General features: G+C 34.1%; 1 protein-coding gene across 1 annotated transcript; it reads right to left on the reverse strand.

Annotated features, from left to right (window-relative positions):
• Positions 1-1,400: 1,400 nt before the first annotated feature.
• LOC130640856 (integumentary mucin C.1-like) lies at positions 1,401-6,392 on the reverse strand. Its single transcript, XM_057447435.1, has 4 exons — positions 6,172-6,392; positions 3,191-3,295; positions 2,418-2,537; positions 1,401-1,798 (listed from the first exon to the last, which is right to left on the reverse strand). The coding sequence occupies exons 2-4, from the start codon at positions 3,291-3,293 to the stop codon at positions 1,476-1,478; spliced, it is 546 nt and encodes a 181-aa protein (XP_057303418.1). The 5' UTR covers positions 3,294-3,295; positions 6,172-6,392; the 3' UTR covers positions 1,401-1,475.
• Positions 6,393-21,131: the final 14,739 nt, after the last annotated feature.

Genomic DNA, 21,131 nt, shown 5'->3' on the forward strand with positions numbered 1-21,131 from the left:
TTATAAGAAAGTCACTTAGTGAGAAAAAGCAAAATAAAGAAAAATAATATACGATCTTAATTGTTCGAAAAAGGAAATAGCTTTAGTTAAAAAAAAAACAACAAATTACTAGAAAAAAGAAAAATTACAGCCTATCATTCATGGTTGAAAGTTAAAATTTTGATGTCACTATCATGTTCAGCATACTTTTTTGGTTAACTTTGTCAAATTTTGTTGAAAATAAAGTAATTTTAATTTTCGGACCAATTTTGGCCTAAAATGAAATTTAGGTGACAAAAAGCAAAATTTTGATGTCACTATTATGTTCAGCATTATTTCTTTTTGTTAACTGTGCCAAATTTTGTCGAAAACAAATACCAATTTTGGCCGATGACTTCTAAGTACTTAGAGAGTTTAGGTATGAAGTTTAAATTTGTGACGTTTCAATTGGTTAGTTAGTTACGAGTTGGAAACACATCCTCGCAGGCGAGATAGTAAAAAGAAAAAAAAAAGTAAAAATAGTTACCAAGATGAGATTCGAACACACGACTAATCCCGTGTCGGTGAAAAAAAAAAAATTTCCATTTTGGGACGGACAGCTGTATTTGAATACCCTAGCATCTGCGAGCTAGTGTAAAAAGCCCATTTTTAGTCGATTCTTCCATATCTACGATCTACTCTTCAAAATGTGATATACAGATGTTCATTTATTTTTAATTTTTTTAAATTTGCATTAAGTTTGTGTATCCCGTGTTTTAAGTACGTTTCTCCTTTTGTTTTACCCGTTGCGTTTACACTGTAGATTTTTAGGCATGATTTATTTTAACGAAATTAGACGTTATTAGAATATCTATATTTTATTATGTAATAGGTCTTATATATCTAAATATATCTTCTTCTATGCATGTTTTTTCAGAGAAAACACATTTTTGTTAATTTAAGTCTGATATTATAGCTACTCTTAGATCGACTGGCTTCTTGTTGAAGAGCATTTTAAAGGTACACTACAGGGTCGTAATGTTTCAGGAAGATCCACTTTAAAGCTAAGAAACAACCAGGCTGGACTTTAATCCTTGCTTACTGTTGCGTAGCATTGTCAAAAATTGATATGTGGGTAGTTTGTTGATATTCCGTTAAGTTACTTGGGTGCGTAATATTGTCTATCAGAATAGACAATATTGTGCAAACGTAACACGAATAATAATAATTATGGCGATTTGATTTTCGTACATGCGCAGGCGATTCTGAAATTGATACAATATTTGGGGCGAATCTGATGACAAGTAACTCTTTAATTAATAGGTGGATATATAATTTAACGCCAGGTAATTTCATGACGCAGTTAATTTGCGCAGGCTAAATGTAACCGTCGCGCGCAATTTTATGCAAAGATCAATGTCCCACAACAGGAGAAGTAGTAGTTAAGGAAATGAATTATATTCTATTAACCCTATGTTTCTTTTAATTTCCCAAATTCATCTATCCACGAAAAGTAATTAAGTTAGCACGATTTTTTCCGCATTTGTAATCACAGTTTCGGTTAAATTAACCTTTGAAGAGCTCGTGAAGAGATGTTTTTTAGTTGAAGGTATTTTCGTCGTTGTTGCATTCTTCTGTGTTGCAGGTAAGGTAGCCATCAGATTCGTACTGTTTTGACGTTCACGTGATATCAATGACGTCATATTCGAACTTCCCGTTGTTATTTTTTTTGTCGATTTTGCAGCTGTTAATGTTGTCGTTGTTGATGTTGTTGCATTTGTCGTTGTCGTTGTTCTAACTGTTGTAGTTGTTGGAGCTTTAGTGTTGGGTTCGGCTGTCGCTAAAAGTAAAGGGAGCTTTATACTAAATATAGGCAAGGATTGACAAGTTATCGTTCAAGATAACTTGATGCGCACAGTTCTTCATGCTTGATTTTCACGTGTGTGTTTTTTATGTTGCGTAGCGCCAAGTTAGTTTTGAGAGGGATTGGACCTTTTACTCTATTCAATTAAAAGGTTAGATACAGAACAATAAATAGTGACATTTTTTGCGATTTGGGATACTTATTCAAATTTACGTTAAAAATTCAGCGATAGCTTGCAAACTCAGGAAGTACTTTTGACATCGGGTGATAATATACGGTAACGCCCTTGGTTGTGTCTTTATAATAATAGTCGCGTTCCATCTATCTGTTTGTGCGCGAGAAAAATGTCGTGTACGGAAACACGAAATGCGACATATAAAAGACGGGCAACCCTGTGAAATTATTCACAGTCCACAGAATAGTCTGTATAGCCTAAAGTAAATAATATTTTTTAAATTTTCTTTGACGACTTTTATAAAACATTGACTATAAAACTGTTCTGTCGACAACGAGGAAAACCGTATTCTAATGAAAATTTCGTTAGAATTTCACATTTGATCAATGCTATGAAAACAATTTTAAGAAGCATACATACTTTGTTGTCCACTAGCGCATAGGTAGACAGCAAAATGTTCTCCATCTTCACACTCTAAACCAAAACATGGATTTGTTGGCGACGAGTATACCTCACCATTCTTCAAGATTCTTCCTGCAACTAAATCAAAAAATAAATAAATTAATTGTCGTACTAGAATTTATTATTCCCGTTGCGAGATTAGTGTTTCAAACGAAATAAACGTTGGTTTACTTAAGGGTACTATAATGGTACAGACATTTCAGTAAATTCATTATTTTTTTAAAAGTTCTGTTATGAAAAAAAAATATTTTATTGGATATAAAAGTAAATTAAATTGTCTATAAGATAATATAAATATGAAATTTAATTTTTTTTTCTAAGTAGCCATAAAACTTCATTTTTGTTTTTCACTAAAACGCCAGTAACTTCCCTTCGCCGGGTGCAAATTTCCAGATGGAAACTAAGCTTTTACAGTATCCTTAAAGTTTGATTTCCATCTGGCCTTAATTCGCGTTAATCGGGTGCTCTAATTAGTGTTGATTTTTACGCCTAATGGAAAAGTCTATGAATAATTAGCGCACCTATTTTAACTCCGATTGTTGCGCGGGCTCAATATAATTTTTTTTTTGTTATTTTAACGCGAATTAAAATCAGCATATTATACAAACATTTTTGAAAAGAACGAACAAAAAAAGTTTTTTTTTCAAAGATTTTACATTAATTTTTCCGGTAGATGATTTTGCAGTAGAAATGTAGCAACAAACTTTAGTCTTGAAAGTTATATCACTTACTGTAGCAATCTTCTTCCCGTCCAAACAACCTGTACGGTCTGCAATATACACATTCGATTAAAATTATTAGTAACACAAGGAGACCACCTGATATTGGTCTCATCTCTAAATTGAAAAAGAAACACAAAAAGTATATAAAAGAATCAGTAAAAAAGATCTACGTTAAGAGCACAAATTTTCCCAGGCTAAAGGTTCATGAACCCCTAAATGCAATGGGAAAGGAATAAACATTCGCAAATGAAGAAATGTAAAACCATTCCCTGGCTTAAAATTCCCTTCTTAGTAAGAAAAAATAACTTTTTTTTCTGAAAAAAATCGCTTAATACTTAATGCATCCCAGTGAAAGATGCGTAGTCCTTTTTTCGAATTCTAAAGACAATGGGTTCATTAAAAAACTTTAAAATTTAGGAAAAGAGTAAATACTTTTTAAAGTATTCAAAACCAGTAAATTGAGCAAAAATTTGCGTGCCAAACTTCATTTGATATAAGACAAGGTGATCCCATTGGCTGGGAGATCGAGATCTGTTCGGAGTGCGTCGATACGAACCTCTCTTAAGCTTCCATCTTATTATAATGGTCTAAAGCAACACAGTGTGCGTTAATGCTGTGTGACCAACTATTTGAGTGAGCTAATGTGGAAAACACAGGAATTCCAATGAGAAAAACTGTAAACAACTTCTATACCCTGATGTCTAAGAAACAAACCTGAAGAAAAAGAAAACAGCACATAAAATATTTTTTGGCGTTCTTAAAAAATATATTTTGGATCCAGGAGTGGTGAGCACCATGGAAAAGCATTTGACGTGCATAAGCATACCGCCCGATTCGTTGGGATGGTGTAAGTTTGTATTGTAGAGCAAACCTGATCACCTCACTTATAGAAATACTTTATCTTTACTATAAGTAAAGATATATCAGTAAAGGTAATATTTATCAGTACAGATATATCAGTATAGATAGACAAAACAGTTTATATCGTATAAAAAATAGTAAATATTTACTACGATCTTTTTCGGGTAAACATGTGCATATTGGGTTAAAAATGAAAGCAAAATATGCAGTACGTTTAATGGCTACAAATTATTGGTGGGATTACGACACATATTGGAAGGTTAAATGGGTTGTCACTTTTGAAGAAGGTTTGTGAATCTTTTTTGGAAGCTTTATCGTATTTTTGAAATGGGTACATATTCAAAGTAGTTTTGTTTTAACCCTAGACGTCAACCGTAGTTGAAATCTATTAAAGTAAAAGATGGGATGTATTTTGACTTGTCTACGTCTCGCACTTGCTTTGTAACGCAATCCTCAAATTTTTACTCTTTTTTTAGTTGTGTCAAAAACTCCTGGAAATTTTTCTGTTATGATCATGTGCGTATTTCATGGGATTTAATAAATGCAACGTTTTGGAATGGAATTTTGATTTTTTTTTGAATTTTTTTTTTTACAAATTATTTTACTGATATATCTTTACTGTTAAATATTACCCGAATTTAAAATTTATAAGTATAGACCAGGCTTGCGAGGGGCAATCAGCGCAGCGGATTTCCCGTATATACCGTATGAGAATAGCTATTATTAACTTGGGCGCAGCGTATAAAAATCTTTTTTGCGATTTCGTATATCTATACTACAGTTCGCTTAATAACCAACTTCTTGCACAGATAAGTTATCAATAAGCTTTGTTCTCAGAAAGTTTTTGTCTCGATGAAATACAAAAACCATTACAATAAAAGAGGAGATATTTTATCCTGAGTGTAATTTGGCAATTGTTAAAATGACATTTTCAATTAAAATAACGAAAATTTGTCACCGATTTATTTACTCAAGCAATTAAAAATGCATTTTTTTTCGTTTTTTGTTTTTTGTAGAAAAACAGACAAAGCAACCCGATAAAACGTTAACTTTTTTTGTACATATTTATGCTATCATGATTTTTGTTCTATTTGATAAAAATTGACTATAAAGTTGACCTTTATTATTTGTGAGAATTTGATTTGTTGAATTGTCGAATAATTTAAATTTGAAGAACGGTGATATATGGAGAACTTGGCGTTGATTATTTGTTTATAACGTAAAAAAGGACTGAGTCTAAGGTTGCAACACATTTCCCTATTGTTTAATTGTTGACACAGCTGCGCATTTTCGAACAATTGATTCAAAATTTGCTTTATTTTCATTTTGATAGCATTGAGCATTCTTTTCGTATTGCGTTTACATGTTACATCAAATCGAGATGTTTCTTATAGGAAGACACGCTACTAGTTTCTCAAACTCAAAAAAGAAAACAAAAAATCGATTCGCGTGCTAAATTTTGTTCGTATTAATTTTGTTGAGCCATAACAGTTTCTCCCGTTAACAAATTTCGCTCGTGGATTGTCATTTTCAGCAATTTCCATGTGTATTAATTCTTGTTATTACCAAACTGAGACAAAGAATCAGGTTGCTAGATGATAAGATTGGATTACGGATTGCTTTAAAAGGATTTTGTATGGAGCCATACTAACCTCTTTGGAAAGCCATTATTAAATAATACCATAAAACTGTAAACAAACAAACAGAAACAAGAAAATACAAAGGGTTTCGTGAGTATTCCACTGACATTTTCGAATTTTAAAACCCTAAAGAGAACTTCTCAAGCGATGTTACTACAGTTGGAATTATATGGCGACCACTCGAACTAAGTACCCCGTTTACTAGGGACTTAGACCCCCACCAACCCTCACTTGGCTATAAACTGTCATATTAACTATTTTAAAAACATCACAATAACAACTTTACATTTTGTTAGAACGTATTTTCAAGGAAAAAAATGATCTAGAGGTTCCAATTATCCATGGTTCCCTTAAATTTGGGAAAATATTATCATCACCAGCGAATTCCATTCAACTGAGTATTGTTAAATTAGGGTTTTAAAATTGTCGCATTCTTTATATAGAATATTATACACTTAATATTAAAGCAAGTGAGTCCAACCATCCTACCTCACATATAAGAAGACCTCAGATAAGCATAGTTAGTAGCATCATTCCATCACCTTAAGCCTTCTTGCGTTTGTTATAAACTGTGACGTATGATCAACCCACTCAGGTACAGACTTGCGTATCTATAACATATTGCTATGAAACTTCAAAATTCTCGCTCGCATGGTAGTAAAAGATACTATGCATTGTGTTAAAACTCTTCACACGTCAAAGTGGTGGTATACATTTCATTTGTTCTTGTTTGGTTGTTGACATTTGAAGGTTTGGTGTTGTTTCCTGCAGACCGTGGGATTTCATTTTAATCAGAGTGCGAAAGAAAAAGGAGCTTCTAATATTCTGCACTCCTTCGTAGAGGTATTTAAAATAAAGAAGGTCCATGTTTTGAAATCGCATTTCTTGTGCGCCAAAAGGGAGCCTGGGAACCTTTCTTTGTACATGTAACATGATTGTAGAAGGGAAAACAGCATTTGAGACGCCATTGGCAAGGACGGTCGAATTGTTGTAAAGTTGTTCTTTAAGGGGGATTTTCACGAAGCGAATTGAGCGGCGAATTCGACGGCGAATTGTATCTGAGCATGCGCAGTTTTGTTTGTTTTGATTTTGCATCGAACTGCGCATGTTCAGATACAATTCGCCGTCGAATTCGCCGCTCAATTCGCTTCGTGAAAATCCCCCTTTACAACCATGTTAAATGCACTGGCAACTAATTTATTGAGCAAAGTATGAAATAAAACATCCCTTTTGGTATAGATAAAAAGATACATAATTTATATCATATTGGTAACATTACAATAATTTATGAAAGATTAATTATTACAATTATATATATATAAAATTCTTTTTCTTTCACAAAAACAATTTTTTAGATTGAAATACAAATAACATAATTTAGAAAAATATCCCGACAATATTACAACTTTATGGACTTCATCCCCGTTTTATATGTCAATAATCAACTGTTGTTAAATTTCTGCTTCTATTTTGTGAACGATATTCTTTTTCAAACCAACTCAAGCTCTGTCAGCCCAGATAGTTGTTGAATTAAATATATGGAAAGAAGAAAGCATAAAAAACATTAAAATGCACGGGAACAAGAAAATAAGCCATGAATAGCGCAATCTTTTCCCATGTCGCACCATTCTCAAAATAATTTTTTTCATGAATGACGACTTTTTTTCACATCATCCTCGTCAAACTGCATACCAAACACATTCATCAAAACGTCATACAATACAATATATGAGCATCAATTAGAGCATCAATTTGATTTGACCGTATGTCAAAGTATTTTCACGTGATGAATCTTTGTTCTCAGTGTATGTGTTCCACGCACAGTGTATTGCGTCGTCAGACAAAAAAAAAACAAAAGAAAAACATTTTTTCCTAAACTTAGAGAAGAATCTTTATAAAACAAAGAACTCTACTAAGTGATTTACTGCGCTTTCTTTCACATTTAATACAAATTAGGCCAGCGTTTAAGAAAAGAAAAAACTGATAGAAAGCAAACTCGTGCGGATACAGCTTTACAGTAAGAACTTTTCTGCAGTAGTCAAAGATAAAATTAATTTAATAATTTAATTTAAATAAAAATTTAAGGGACTAATGGCATATTAAAAGAATTACGTTGAAATGTGGACATTCAGAATAGTGGAACGAGAAAACTGTTCAACAAAACTCATGATATTCTAACATTTCATTCATATCCTCCATGTTTTTCTTTTCTACGTATTCCAATTTTTGATTAAATCGAAAAGATTTAATCAAAAATTTTACTGGAAGATGGGGATGAAATTGACTATAAAAAACAAAGCAACCCTACTGATGTCTTAAAAATATTTTGGCAGATATGTTTTGCTAAAGTTTTACTTTTTAAGATGGTTAACGGTTGCTTTGTTTGTTGCCTGTTTGTTTGCCTCTTCCAACACCCACCATTTCCTAATTTGACAAAAAACTTCCCACGGTTACAGAGATATAAACACAGGTCACAGTCCCTTTTACGAATTAAACTTTTCAGTGTCGGAACATTTTAATTAGGTAAAGACACTTATTTTTTTATTTAAATATTAAGAAATGTTTATCCAAACTAAATGAAATTTTGAATGTATTTACAAAAAGTTGACTTTTACAGCTTTTAACTGGCTTTTAACTTTGAAAGGGTATACAAAACAATACTGACAGGGTGTTAAAGAAAAACTCAATTTACGAATCTCTCAAAGGGTTAACTAACCTGATTTTGAATTGTACGAGAACATTCAGAGGGGAAGTTAACCCAAAAATTATTTTTTGATATTTCATTCAACTAGTCCATAAAATCATGAAAATATATAACTCAGTTCCTGAATGATGTGCTTTCTTTGTGAACTAGATGCTGTTTCGCCTCCAAGAATTGTTGCGCGGCGCGTTTTCTACCGATGGTCTGGGATCGAACAACAAAAATAATGTCAATGTGTTCAGAAACAAAAATTTGAGGTCGCGTATAGAAAAGCGTACTAGAATAAATTTCTACTGACAATTATTATTTCTTCAAAGTATCATACGCAGTTTAAAACATACCTGGAATAAATATTTATTCAAGAACTCTTGAATTTGTTGGTTATGCCAAGGCATGCAAACAAACGGAAAGTTTTGTTACAGCAACACTGGAGTAATTTTCCAAGGTAAAATAAACCAAATTTAATTAAGCAAAAAATAATATCTTTTCGAAAATATAATTTCTTCAGCTCTCTTTTTCACTGCTAAATATTTTTCTAAACTTTTTAAAACTGCTCGTGTTGTTACCACAGTCTAATTTGGGCTTTTTGTATTGTGTTTGATCACTCAAGCGCATATTCGGAATAAACATATATGACTTATTGTGAGATCTGTCAGGGGGTTATTTATTTAATGTTTATTTCTTATTTAGAGAACGAGTGAATCACAGAGTCGGACGATTTCAGAATGATTTGGCTTTCTAACAAGAAGAAGAAACTTCTACAATAAAAAAACAAATTCAAAACAATAATCTTGTTTTTATGTCGCATACAGTGTCTGCTTTTTCTGGGCGTTGTACAGGTGCGATTTATATTGGTACGTTGTTGAGATCTGGAACAGCACATTCTTCTTGAGAAGACACTAAATACTCGACTTTCTCTACCAAATCTTCTGTATAGCTCTAATCTTTTTTTGTCGAAATTTTTTTTTACTACCCAGGCGCCAGAAACCTTTGAGTATTGGTGTTTAAACCGCAATTCTCCATCTTTTGAACTTGTGCCAGCATTATGATCTAACATTGTTAACTGAGACCGCGCGACCATACCACTGTAGCTAAAATGAAGCCGTTTGGGGCAGTATTTGTTATAAAGGGCATGATACACCTCTGAACCGCCAGTATGTTTAAATTCAACTAGGTACTTCAAGTCTCGTACCAATAGTTTATCTCGCACAATTTTCTACAGCGCTATCAAAGGAGTAGAACCCTCTCAAAGCCATTTTTTAATTCGGCTGTCGTCTTCACTGAGTTTGGCGTGGGCACACTTCTTGTAAAAAGTGTTTCCTTCCCAGTGATGTCTATTACTCACATGGTGTAAAAACTGCACCACTTTTGCTTTAAAATTTTTGAATTACCCTCGCATGATGCACAGCACCAACAAAAGTGATTGATAACAGACTTTATCCAGGGTTATAAATCACGGGCACTTTTTTTCCCGCTGAGCTACGTGCCATATATCAAATTGATGATTAATGTCATTCTGCATCTCTTTAAATTATTTCCTTATTTAAATATTTCGATCGGTTGTAAGCCTGTTAATGGATATTCCAGCATTACCGACACGGTCTAGTACTTTAATCATCCTAGCTTTTCCATCCTCTTTGAATTTTCCACTTCTCCCACATGGATCACATGGAAAGCCAAAATTTCTTCAGATTCCAAATTCATAAGGGTGTATGTACCGTCGCCTATCAAATCATGTTCCCTGTGTAATGTGTACACTTTATGGAAAGTCGGAAAAAGCCGGAAGGAGTTGCATTCTTGAAAAAAAATGCAACTGGAGTCCACTGGTCATTGTTATTGCATGTCAGTGTCAATTAAAAGTTTGTATATTCACATGCGGTATATGTGCTCTAAATATCAGTGCAAATGTTATTACAAAAAACTGAGTCTTAAGTTCTTATTTTGAGTAATCTCTTTATTAATTCCACCACCTGGTGACAGGGATAGGAATATAGTGAAAGTAGGCGTTAAAAAAACATTTGTATATTTCATGGAAGCTCTCCAAAGCAACTCTGATCAGGATGTCTTTACCACTCAAGTTAACCTTCGGTTGTCAACTTTGAAGCCGCGCCATTCAAAAGTCATGAAGGAGATCTATGAAAAGGAAGGAAGCATTAGGGTAGGATGGAAGGCAGCTGGTATTACAGACACTTTGAAGGAGGGTCGCCAACGAAACCAAAATTTGATTAATTTAAACCACTTTACTGTGTGATATGTAATATCAGAAAAATCGCGTTAATTACCACAAACTTAAATACCAAAATTTATAAATTTGAGTTAATTTTATGTATCATAATTAATCCCCCTTTATTAAGTTAACTACTTATTTTCGTGTAATAAGGTAAATTGTTTGTTGGAACATTGATACATTTATATCGAAATCCGAGTAATTGTCAATATTTTTTTTTTCTACTTTGTCAAACGATAATTCACAACAGGGGCGGCCCCACAATTTCCAAAGGGAAGGGGCTTAGGCATTTTGAGATTTAAGTGACAATCAACAAGCGAAGCGAGTTGCCGAAACAGCAGGGATTAGCGGGGGTCCAGGTGCTGTAAGCCCCTTGTTCCCACAAGCCGAAGCCTCTGAAAGTCAACGCATTTTTAGAGTCCTAAAATACGTGAAACGGCTATTTCGGCCCTGCTTGTTACGTACTGATTTCGTTGGTATACGTCCCTAAAAAATCGAAGTATTTAGTGAGATAGCCTGCAGGTTCTCCGGTTGGATAACAACAATTTTCATGCAGTGATAGAGACACTTATATTCAGAAAATAAAAAAATTATTACTTGGCAAAAAGCCCCCCTAGTGGTGCCGCCCCTGTATAGTAAGAATGCGTAAATTTAATCAACATAAAATTTAATTTCTTAGAAATATACACCTATTTCCAAAGACCAGCAGGTAGAAACTTGTGCACTGTTGATATGTTTGGTGATTTCATTGTATTTAACAGAGTTTGTTAGTAGCATAGTTTAATATCCTTATTATTTCGTTGTGCTCTAATTGTCTCACATTCCAATTGCGACAGCGTAAGTTATTGTAATTTGGGTTTATGGTTTTGTGTGCACAAGGTCGACTTAATGAAGTTTGTGACTTATTAATGCATAATCCTGCTAATGATCCAAAAAGATTTGATGTACGTTGCAATAAAATGACACCCTTAGTCTGATTGACTTAATTGTCTCCTTGTTATTGAGAAATACAGGTAGCACAAATGTTTTTGAAATACATTTGGCCTGTGGATAATATGTTATTCAAAACACTTGCACAAAACCAATGTAACTTCTATGGGCATAACGCAATAAGAGATTTTAATTTAAAAATTTAAATATGAAGTGAAAGAAATTATCTACTCCAAAAACTGAAAAATTGCTAGCACGAATGTCTACGTGGTATGAACCTGGCAAGGAAGGAGCATGTAAAAAGCAGTGTTGTCACAACTGCATGTTTATCTCGACTTCGCATGTTGGGATTTCGTTTCACGTACAAAAAAACTGTTGTTTGTACAAAAACAATGAAACAGTGCAAGAGAATTATAAATACCCAAGAAAGTATTGAATAAGCATCCCAAAACTGAGTTACGTAGTGCTTGCAAGTGATGGGAAGAGGAATACAAACTATCCAAGCTTCAGCAAGTATTTTCGAAATAGTGTTTTTCTCTCTTCGTATCGCATGTGTGAGTGGTTTCATAATTGCTAAGTAGATTTCCACTAATATCGACATGGAGAAAGAGGTGAAGCCAATATATTGCACGTGACAGAGTTTATCAAAAGTCTTGCTTAGAAACACGCTCATTGCTACAGCCACAAGTAATCCATATAGAAAATCTGAAAACGACCAAAGCGCACATAATAGTTTCATGTTACGGCGCTATTCCGGTTTTGTTATATATATATGAAAAAAAAACATTCCATTTACAAGTAAATTTAGTAGTGCAAATATAAATGCAGCTACATGAAAAGCCAAAAACTTAATTCTGATTTCGAGATAATATTTTATAATCATTGGAAATGCAAGTATTTTTGGAGGTGTTAGATTCCATTGCAGTCATCAATATCAACGTTAACCAAACTTTCAATCTTGTATCAATATATTTTCTGAAACAGAAAAAAAAAATTTATTGAAAAAATAACAATAAAAAACAGGTGAGTAACTGGAAATGTATTGAAAATTAAAAAAAAGATTTATTTCATTAAGTACCATTATAATCTGAACATGGAATTAAACACGACAAGGGTGATTACATCTTTTTTGTTGAATATATAATCCTGTAGATAATATTTTGACAGATGGCCAAGTTTCCCTCACCTTGCCTAAAAAGATTGAGGGCTACAAACACGTTGATATTTTAGATGCGTATGTGATCTAAGCAGCACGATTTGTAAAACTACTTTTAAAAATAAAACACTTTCTTTTAATTTTAACATGTTTCGACAATTCTTAAGGTGTTAAAGTTTTTATGAGTACATACTAAAACTATAACTAAATAAAACACACGTCTAAGAGGCTGTTCATATAGAGCGAGCTGGTCCGGTTAACTGGACTAACTCTACAGGCGAGGTGAGCTGGTCCTAGTTACGCAGGCTGAAGAAAATAACGAATGTTTGTTTATGTATTTTACATGGCGTTCTAAATTAAATTTAAATTACAAGGATTCTTCAAAAAAATGGAGAATGCTAAAAATAATGTTGATTTTGTCAAAACAAAGGTAAATACACAACAACATAAAATTATGTTACTGTTATGTTTTTATGTGTTTAGTGTAGTCTTGTTTTATTATGACTATGATTGACAAGTCTCTTATAATAATACAGAGCTTCCGTGTGTCTGTGTGTGACTTTTGCAAAGTGGATTGTATTCATTTTTTTGATAAAGTCTATAAAACATCGCCTATAAAATTGTTCTGTAATTTACCGAACTTTAATGTTAAGGTAATAATGACGTCAAAGGAAAGTTACTAACATTAGTGAAGCCCTTACAGTGCACTTAAAACTTTGTGGCTAACTAACTTGGAAACGAGGTGGTGACGTCAATCACTTTTCAGTGCGTGGGTGACTAAGGACCATCTGGGACCAAATTGGGTAAGTTTCTTAAACCTGGGTCCCCGAATCCGTTCCGAAGTGAGCGGGTTGATGACGTCCTCCAATATCTCTACAACCTTTTGTCAAATGTACATCATCTTATACGTTTTCTTGATCAGCGTTTTAAGATCTATACGATGAATGCAACAGGTATATAAATTTCTAAAAATATTTTTCGTTTATTTGTTTGTCTTTGCTCACGTGAGCGATATTTTTAAACATTTATACTTCCTTAGGTGTTCGTCCAAAACATTTGATTCCATGCATTATTTTAATCATGGAGGCATAGGTATAGCTTCTTTTACACCTCCATATTTTGATCAAATATTAAAGTCTACACAATAGAGGCAACCAGTGAAGAAATTTCTAAAATAAGAATATTTTATTGAAGAAGAACTAATTTGTTTATCACTAAAACACTGCCAAGCAGTGAGAGGGATTCAATCCGCGGTCCCCAGAACTGGGAGCCGCAGACGAACCCACTACACTACGTGCGGCAACATGTTAGTGATGAACTCAGATAGTTTATCCGAATGGTGTGTATACATATATGGTGTGTATGATAAATATTCACCTATAAGAATATTTTGTTGATGGGTCTTTCCTGAAGTTATCAAAATTCAAGATATGGTTTTCTTTACCATTGTACTCCTGCCTAAGTGGATTTTTCCACGGGTCTTATCGACTAGTAAGAAAGTAATTCTGTAAAATTTACAAAGTAAACCCCTTAAAGTAAATTTATTTTCCTAGCCTAAAAGCTAATAAATAAAAATATGAAAATTTTTGTACTGGCAAAAACTCCCAGCATTCTTGTTCTTACACCAATTTTTGTGAACTTTTTTAAACTTTTTTAATATAGAGATTTTCCCTTTTTTCACCTTAGATTAGCATTATTCTACCCTATTGGCAATCACGTGGTCCTAGCAGCGTACTGTTACATCCGTCGCCAATCAAACACGAAAGGGATCCAGAAAACCACGAAGAGCAAAAACTATCTCATTATTATACTCACCCGTGAATTCCAATATTTTAAGTTATATATCTTGGTTAAATTATTAGCCATAATATTAACCCTGATTACAATTCTTTTTTAGGATAAGAAGCAAAATCTTAAAACACTAAAAAGCAAAATGCTTACAATGAAAAAACGAAGCACATAACATAAACATATAGGTATACTTCAGACAAAATATCTTGTAGTATCCTCGCATGTATAAATATTTGGCGGTAAAATGTCTGCTTGACAAACATGATTACCGTGTAATTAAACCAACTCAAGCTTCTAAAATAATAGTGTCAACTTTTATTGTTTTATTGTCACTGGTTTCGTCACTTTCGTGTGTATTATCTCACTTCTTACAGAGCTACAAAGGTCAGTGCATTTTATGCCGTGTACAAAACACTGACAATTGCTAGTATTGCACCTTTTTATTCAACAAGCGCATGAAACCATGTCTAGGACGAAGTCTGGATCAAGTTTCTCAACATCCAGACTACGTTCGATGTGCCATCTGACATTCCATTCATGATCGTTTGGTGACGGAATCTCAGGCATCAACTGCAACGACCGTTTTATGATTGCCGTTACGTATAAAACACGCTTACAATGACACAGCAACGCATCTCGGGTAGGTGGTAGTCTTTGTGGATCAGAAATAGGAGTTTTGCTGGAGCAGAACTTCATGTATTTTTCTTCATCAATATCTGAGCATGTTTTTATCCCGCAAAGCTCACATACGAATTTTTCGATAGCTGGAAAAAGGGACACATCGAAAGTAAAAGAATCATCAAATTCTGAAAAAACATTTAAGTAATGTTGGGAATCTTTTAAGATGTTATATCCTTTCAACTTTCCAAGTCCATGAAAGGCGCCGGTGTAGTCATTCCCTGTAAAAGAGTGAAATGTTAGCATTGCTAAAGCACATTCATCTCTAATATCAGCTCTCATGCTTGTGATTTCTATCAGGCGTAAGTTATTACTGGTACCAATGCATATATGTTTACGGGTTTGTATTTTATCAACAAAACACAATGCATACAATGGTATGTCGCTGTCGACTGTAGGCAAACTGACTGGAACAATTATGGCCGGACTTGGTACAAAAAATATCTCAAAAAACAAATTCAGTATAAGTTGATACTGTTTCATCATCTAATGAGATATCTGTTTCAATGTTGGGCACTGGTGCTGGGTCAACTCTTTTTTTTGCTATAGATTGCTTACAATCCTGGTGGGTAAAGCATGGAAAGATCTTCTGCAAATCACAGGTCTGCATTCTTCCGTATCATTCAACGGTTCTTGATAAGGTTCGTGAGGTAATTGTACAATGATTCCATTCGTACAATGTATGGACACCCCACTCAGTGTTTCAGGATTGATGTCGTTGTTATCCCAGATAAAATTAACGAATGAAGAATATTGTATGTTCGACGGTAGAAAACTACGGCTCAAATGACGCTGCACATGCTGCTCTGAAATATTTGTTTTCAAATATGAAACATCGTCATAAGATATTACGTGTCCTAAAAGTCTAAGTAACAAGTTGTTTTGACCCAGTTTTCCGTTTTGTGCACATAAAACGTGCTTGTTTCCGTTCGTTACAGCGTAAATAATGTACTAGCATGTGCGATAGGGTTTTTGTATCACCAATTCTATTACTTGTATATTCTATTTACAAGTCTAAAAGAGCACTCAGTTCAATAATCTCCCCGTTTTCTATGACTCTATTCCGTACGCATTCATAAAATTCATTTATTAATGGGTTATCGACTACCCCACGTCTGCTGATAGTTCGTGTGTAATCACTCCACCAAGATTGATGATATATGAGTCGCAAAGATCCTATCTCATTATCAGCCACATATGTCGGCTAGCAATTTTGGATTATCGTTTCGTTGCAAGGCAGCATCTTGTAACTTAATAGCTGCGTTTTTGGTCATTATTTTTGACAGACGCTCGTATGCACATCGATTTCTTTTGGTTTTTTTTTAGAAAATGCAATATATATGGTCAGCGGTTACTCTGTCGAAAGGAATAAACGGCTTCAGTTTAATAAAGATGGAGTTTGAAGGTAGGGGACGATTGCTTTTTTCAAATAAATTATTTTTTTTTCTAAACGATGACCTTGAACATGAAGCAAAAGCCTGGTCAGTACTCGTCTCTGATGAGTGACTTCAAGATATTATGAGCGTATTCCAATCTTCTTTCACGGACAATATTTCTTGTTTTAGTAAAGACATAAAGCAGTAGCGAACGCAATCCAACATAACAGGATCATCTGTATCAATCATGTCAAAATCGACGATTCCTTTGCAGTGTCGACCAAAATGATTTAATTCGTTGATTATGCGTAGATGTTGTTATACTAAAATTATTAACGTTTGAATCTCCGTTTCATGAGGACAAATACAAGTGGATAGGTTCGATTAATGCGTGCTCTGTGCCATCGTCAGCTTTGATTTCTAGCGGTGTTCCTCCGCATACACGAAAGGCATCAAGATAGAATTTAGCAACCACCTCTGGCATTTTGTTTGTTGTTGCTACATCTAACAATATTAACCTTCTGGAAAAGTCATCAATATACGCATGAATGCTGAAACCGAACGGATTCAGTTTGTTGTGGCCATCTATGTGCCATACAATGTTCGGGCCACTTGCAACATATTTCCGACGGTGTAAACTACGCCTTGTTCTAAGTTCAACTCCACCGGATCTAAACGTTTTATGATTTGTCTCACGTCTTCTCGTCTGCAAAAGAATCCCTTCGATAGTAATGATTTATGAATCCTTTTATAGCCTATGTTCGATCCACTACCACTCAATTCATCTCCAACAGCTTTCACTACATCCTCCCTAGCACTTCTTATATCATGCAAAGGACGTCTCTCATACCTTTTTTGCGGAACCATCTCTTCAAGGGGGAAGCGCTTTGTCAGACCATCTTCAAAATATCTATGAACTGCTTCGTGTATATCCGCCATCTTAACATTGCAGCATGGCGAAACGACATAAATATATTGTTTCTCACAAGACTGAAAACGTTTTATGTTGATAAGTTATTTTGTATTTTTAAAACAAAAAAAATTTTACGTGAAAAGAAAGTGCGTAGCAAAAAAATATGTATAAAAAATATATAAAATGCGCGTAGCAAAAAATAATGCGCGTTGCAAAAAAAAAATTGCGCGTTGCAAAAATAAATTTGCGTTTCAAAAATATAAATGCGCGTTGCATAAAATAAATGCGCGTAGCATAAAATAAATGCGCGTAGCAGCTGACCCTTCAGGGCCATCGTAAAAAACAAAAGTTTAAAAGATATACTTCCTTCATTGAAAACAAATCAGTTAATCAATAATTTTTATGAGCGCACGAAGAATTAAATCAAGTAGACACGAAAACACGAAAAAAATATCAATGTTTCATCTTCTAAACTCACAAAGAGAACTCACAAAGAGATATTTACACGAGCATATATTTCTAAAATCTCAAAACGGCGTGGTCGTCATTCCTATATATATATACATACAAAGTGTATAAAACACAGACTCAAAGTCCACGAACTACTACACTCACCAACACTGAAATCAACATTTTCCTTAGACATGATGCTAAATAATCTAAAAATGATAAGTATAGTGCAAGTATTATGCAAGTTAGAAACAACTGCTTCTTTTACTTCGTACGTGATAGCTTTTCCTCACTCTTATTCTGTATTGTTCCTTTATTTCGTCAAATTTAAAGTTTCCACGTGCATTTTCGGCACAAACACTCTAGCGAGCGTGTCAAAAGACTGGTTCCCGATGAAAAATAAAAAAAATCCATGGATACTGCCAACGGGTAAAATGATACCGCCCATGGTCAATGATACCGCCTACGGTGCGCGGAAAAAAAATTCGCGTCGCCGTGATGAAAGGGTAAACCAGCATATCACACTATTTTGTACGTGTGATTTAAAAATATGGCTGTGGACAAAAAATCAAGCCACCTATAAATTTCAATAGGGATACCCTGATCTCTAATAAGTGTCCTTATTGAAAATATCATCTCAAAGCAAAATAATGCATAATGTCAAATGTAACTATTTGAGGATTTGATCAATTTAAGGGGGGTAGATGTAGAAGTATTTCCTTGGAACTCAAAGAAATACTCTCAAAAGATGCTAACCAACCAAGAAAAAATGATACAGAAGGTGGGACGCAGCATTTTTAAAAATTGAAAGCACTGTAATACGGATGGTTTGTAATTTTTTGGGATCATTTGGCCGAAACAATGATTTTTCTAGAACGTTAGGTGTGTAAATAGGGTCAAGCAAAAAGACATCTTATTATCAAACAAGTATTTTATTTTTATTCTCATCATGTATATATTCTTATCTTCGTTCATTGAACATAAATTTTTGTTTTCTACAATTTCCTTCACAATTTCTCATTGTGCAGCTATAAGAGGGGTGTGCGCCGCGTGCCCCCCCTTCCCCTCTAAATGCGCCCCTGTAAATACAGGTCTTTAAACACAACAACAAAACAATATGATTAAAATGTTTTATGCCAAGATACCTCACACAACTCTGTGACTAGAGTTATCATGCACCCTATAATTGCAAAGGTTACACTGGATAACGGAATCATTCGAAATGTGAGATATAACTAATTGCTCATTATAATTATTTAATAGCTTCACCATGAATTTCGGCTCGAAAGATGTTTTAAGTGTTAATAGACTTTGCGACATTTATGGTTGAACATCAATTTTTGAGCGACATTTATGGTTGCGACATTTATGGTTGCGACATTTATGGTTGCGACATTTATGGTTGCGACATTTATGGTTGATTGCGACATTTATGGTTGCGACATTTACGGTTAAGTTTGCGACATTTATGGGCGATGTTGCGACATTTATAATTGATTGGGTCTTGGGTCTACATAATAAGACTAAAAATCAACATGTTAGTCTTGTTTTTTTTTTAATAGAACCGTGGCTGCCACTTAAATCTTAGTGCTGAGATTGAATTTAAAAAACACGTATTCTAAAAAACTTTTTTTGAAGTAAAAAAAACTATATACAAAATGTATATACGGTTAAGAAACATTATGGAGTCAACGTCGTGCCTAGTAAAAATTCGTTAACCAACGATCAAATTTTAGAATATATCAAACAGACTTGGTCAAATCGTCACTTCAAATAAAACAAAAGATGGGTAAAACAAAAAATACTAAAGAGATTCCTGCCTCAAAAATGATTTTTTTATATGTTGTGAATAAAAAGAGAGTAGAGAGAATAAAAGTTGTTTATCGAGTTTTTTTGAATTTCTTAAAAGTCTTTTCGTTTACAAGATATTAAGCTTCAAAGATTTCCAGCTGACCTTGTGACATCATCATTGATGATATGATAAGGTAGTAAGCAAAACTTTTAAGCAGTGTGTCCTAGTAGTAGTAAGGAGTGATTTTAATCAGGTTTTCGCTCCTTTCACACCTTTACCCCTAAAAAACCCCGCTTCCACCACTTCCACCACCACCTCATTCCAAAACAAGTAAAAAACGAAATCATATGACGTCATCAACACATAATCATATTCATATGCCAATAACCAACACATAATAATAATATGACGTCATCAACGCATGTGCAAAGGCATATATACTATATATTCTGACATCAACAAAATTAGAATTGAGTAAAGGGAAATTCCCTAATTGCCAGTTAACAGAGTTCTATCAAATAAATATGACCAAGGAATATTGCGACGAATGCAGGATTAATCTCGATAAAAATATGATAGATGCAAGTGTTGACGGAGGTTAATCATAAAAGGAAAAATGCTGTGTTGGCAGCACTATATAATGGGTCGTGTAGTTGTGAAAAATCCTTGGTTGGGCTCTGATTATTATAATAAAGGATGTTCAAATTCTATAACGACTCCGTAGAGACAAGGTCTTTCTACAGCGAACCAAGAGTACTTAATATTGACGAGGTTCAAATTGAAAACATAGTACTAAGCGATTCCATTAAAACCAACAAAGGCAAAGATGCTAGATATGTTATAGGCTATAAACATGGTAGCAAGATATCATCACTATTGATCATAACGCCAAAGGGGCTGTATTCAAACGGTGTATCCAGATATGATGATGGATCTTCGCTTAGCTACCATGTCATTTGATATGCATCAACATCCTGAATGGCTGGAAAAATATAAGTGTATCCTGGCCAGGATAGAGAAATTATATAGTAGTGAGTTCACAACCTCATCAGTGAAGAACGGTAGATACCTGAACACAGAAATTAAAGAATGGGAGGGTAAAATAAACATATATTTCTACGATCAACCACTACCACTGAAGCAGCCCTGTACTTCGATATGTATAATAAAACTAAGCAGCATCTATCGACAAGGGAATAAGCACCATCCACAGGTCTTGCTTGAGGAGTGTAAATATAAGTCCGTTCAACAATTCAGGACGCGGCACCTTATTGATTCAGATGATGAAGAGGAAACATTCGTTGTGGTCTAATAAGCTCGATATATTTCTATATATGTAAAAAAAGAAGCCAGAGAATTAGGGATTCGTGGTTATTCAACCCTCAAGAGAGCTGATCTTCTCGCTGCCACGCTGCCAATGATCCCTGGTAATGCG

The sequence above is a fragment of the Hydractinia symbiolongicarpus genome, chromosome 4 (genome assembly GCF_029227915.1).
Source record: "Hydractinia symbiolongicarpus strain clone_291-10 chromosome 4, HSymV2.1, whole genome shotgun sequence".
NCBI classification, from domain to species: domain Eukaryota; kingdom Metazoa; phylum Cnidaria; class Hydrozoa; order Anthoathecata; family Hydractiniidae; genus Hydractinia; species Hydractinia symbiolongicarpus.

Bases quoted from the DNA above. Each gene is read 5' to 3' on its own strand.
- LOC130640856 (XM_057447435.1), bottom strand. From the start codon at position 3,293: ATGAGACCAATATCAGGTGGTCTCCTTGTGTTACTAATAATTTTAATC. The intron at 2,538-3,190 runs GTAAGTGATATA...TTTTTGATTTAG, and splicing joins ACGGGAAGAAGATTGCTACA to TTGCAGGAAGAATCTTGAAG. The intron at 1,799-2,417 runs GTATGTATGCTT...CTTTACTTTTAG, and splicing joins ATGCGCTAGTGGACAACAAA to CGACAGCCGAACCCAACACT.